This window comes from Ipomoea triloba, chromosome 4 (assembly GCF_003576645.1).
Source record: "Ipomoea triloba cultivar NCNSP0323 chromosome 4, ASM357664v1".
NCBI lineage: Eukaryota > Viridiplantae > Streptophyta > Magnoliopsida > Solanales > Convolvulaceae > Ipomoea > Ipomoea triloba.
The window spans coordinates 3,176,607-3,178,917 of NC_044919.1; the positions used below are offsets into that span (position 1 = coordinate 3,176,607).

Below are 2,311 nucleotides of genomic sequence, written 5' to 3' on the forward strand. Positions count from 1 at the left end.
GAAATAACAATTTCAATGAAATTTAATCATAATTAACCTTCAACCATGGTAGATATAATCCTATAACATCATATATCATAAAGTAATGCTACATATATATCCCTATTTCTTAGGGAAAAAAAAAAATCTATCATCACAATTTTTGTTTTCTTTTTCAATAAAAATCATATGATAAATTTTTTTACCTAAATATACTTATCACTTTCCAATATCATAGGCCTGACGTCAGCAGAATCAATCCCGTGCCAGCCCCATCCGCCGCACTCACATTATCCCCAACGGCGCCGCCGCTCCCGGAAACACCATCATCTTGAAGGCGGCGGTAGTTTTGGAAGGCAAAAGCACGGCGGCGATCATCGTCGTCGCGGTAGTGGTTCTGCTCGTGCTTAGCAGGAGGGTGGTAATACATCCTAGAGGTCTGTGGGCAGTGGGAATTGAAACGCGCCGCCATTCTTACTCCGGCGTCCAACAGCGCCACGTATTTCCCCATGGCTTTCCCGGCAACCTCCGATCGAGATCTCTCAAGCAATCTTCTAGTCTAGGTAAATAAATGAAAAATGGAGAATTTGTTAGAGCATGATGATGACGATGTCCCAAAAGTCAGAGCCCATGAAAGATGGAGCCGATGGCTCTTGGTTGAAAAAAAAAAAAAGAAAAACGAACATATATATACACCCATATGACCATATATATACACACACACGCAAACCATTAATACTAGGTTTTGGGTTATGCATCCTTGACAAAGCAATCCTAGATTTCTAAGCAAGTCGATATATAAAGTTGAATTCATAGCTTATAAAGCTAGATTGTTGGAAAAAAAAAATATGTGTGGCGTGGACCAAGTCTTCAACCAATTATTATACCATGGATCACGGTCCACATTATAAAGTGAATCATTGACATAATGTTTATTTTTTAAAGGGTTAAAAATTTATTATCTCTTAGGCTAATCTAGACGGGATTGTCTCGCATTTATTTGTCAGTTAGGGGAACAAGACAGACTTCACTCATACTGTATATTTGAGAAGAGATTGTAGACTCCCATAAATTAAAGAATTTAGCAATTTAGGGTAAAGTAGAAGTTGGCCTTTGGAGCCAATAAAATAAATATGAACCGCAAATTGCAAATGGTGCCCCTTTATTTTAATTAATGCAATTTGGATGTTGGAAATTGGAATAATTCCTATGGCAATTTGCCAATAATTGAGTATTCACTATTGACCCATACCAACTTGAGATGCAAATTCTCATGCACCCCACATACCATATTTTAATTTCTTAATTATGATATATAGATTTAATTTCTAAAATTATTTTGTAGTGTAAATTTTATTCTCTCAAATTTTTTAAATTTTGATTCCTAAACTTTTTGACAAAATTCCCAAATAAATCTCCCACTTCTAAAAAAACATAAACACAAATATATTAAACAATTAAGAGATTAGGCCCTGTTTGGTAATATAGTTAGCTTACAAGTCAATTTCAACTTATAAGGATGTAAATTTTATTCTTTCGAGATTTTTAAAATATTGATTCCTAAACTTGTTGACAAAATTTCCAAATAAATCTACCACTTCACTAAAAATATAAACACAAATATATTAAATAATTAAGAGATTAAATCTATACTTTAATTTAAGGGTGTCAATGCAAGCGGGTCAATGAGTTTCCGTCTCTCTTCTTTCTTTCCCTTTTTTTTTTTTTTTGGTTTTGTTTTTGCCTTGACCCACATCATGCATCAGGTTACAAATTTTATTTTGAACTATTATTATTAACTTTTTTTTTGGTCAAGTAGCTTATAGCTCAATGACCCTTCCGTAACTCTCTCAAATGGGTGTGAACTCCGGTGGAGACATTGATTAAATTTTTTTTAAAATTTCTTTAATTTCCTTTTAAAAAAAAAGTATTAGCTAGTCAATTTCTTTAACCCCAATCGTGGGACAGTTTATGACCAGAACACATGTTTTACTATGTCTTGACACCTTTACTTCAATTCTCTATTTTTTTTTTAAAAAAAAAATTCAGTCTTTATTTTTGTTTTATAAATGTTCAAACGTTATTTCTATATATATTTTTTAAATTCTTTAAAAATAAAGATATTTTTTTTCGGTCAGTGAAACACTCTTGACTAACAAATGAATGACTGTGAATCATATTTTGGGCTTAATGGGCCCATCAGTTCAAAGATCATATCTACTGGGCTTCCAGATTGAATAAATCCACTCAAGATTGGGCTTAGCATTATCAGGCCCAAATATATCTGATAACCCCCGACGGCTGACGCAAATCACTCTGCTTCCAACTCTCA

At 33.5% G+C, this 2,311-nt stretch overlaps 1 protein-coding gene across 1 annotated transcript; it reads right to left on the reverse strand.

Moving 5' to 3' along the window:
* Positions 1-722, reverse strand: LOC116014711. The gene is made up of 2 exons (XM_031254652.1): positions 710-722; positions 1-538 (listed from the first exon to the last, which is right to left on the reverse strand). The coding sequence occupies exons 1-2, from the start codon at positions 710-712 to the stop codon at positions 212-214; spliced, it is 330 nt and encodes a 109-aa protein (XP_031110512.1). The 5' UTR covers positions 713-722; the 3' UTR covers positions 1-211.
* Positions 723-2,311: the final 1,589 nt, after the last annotated feature.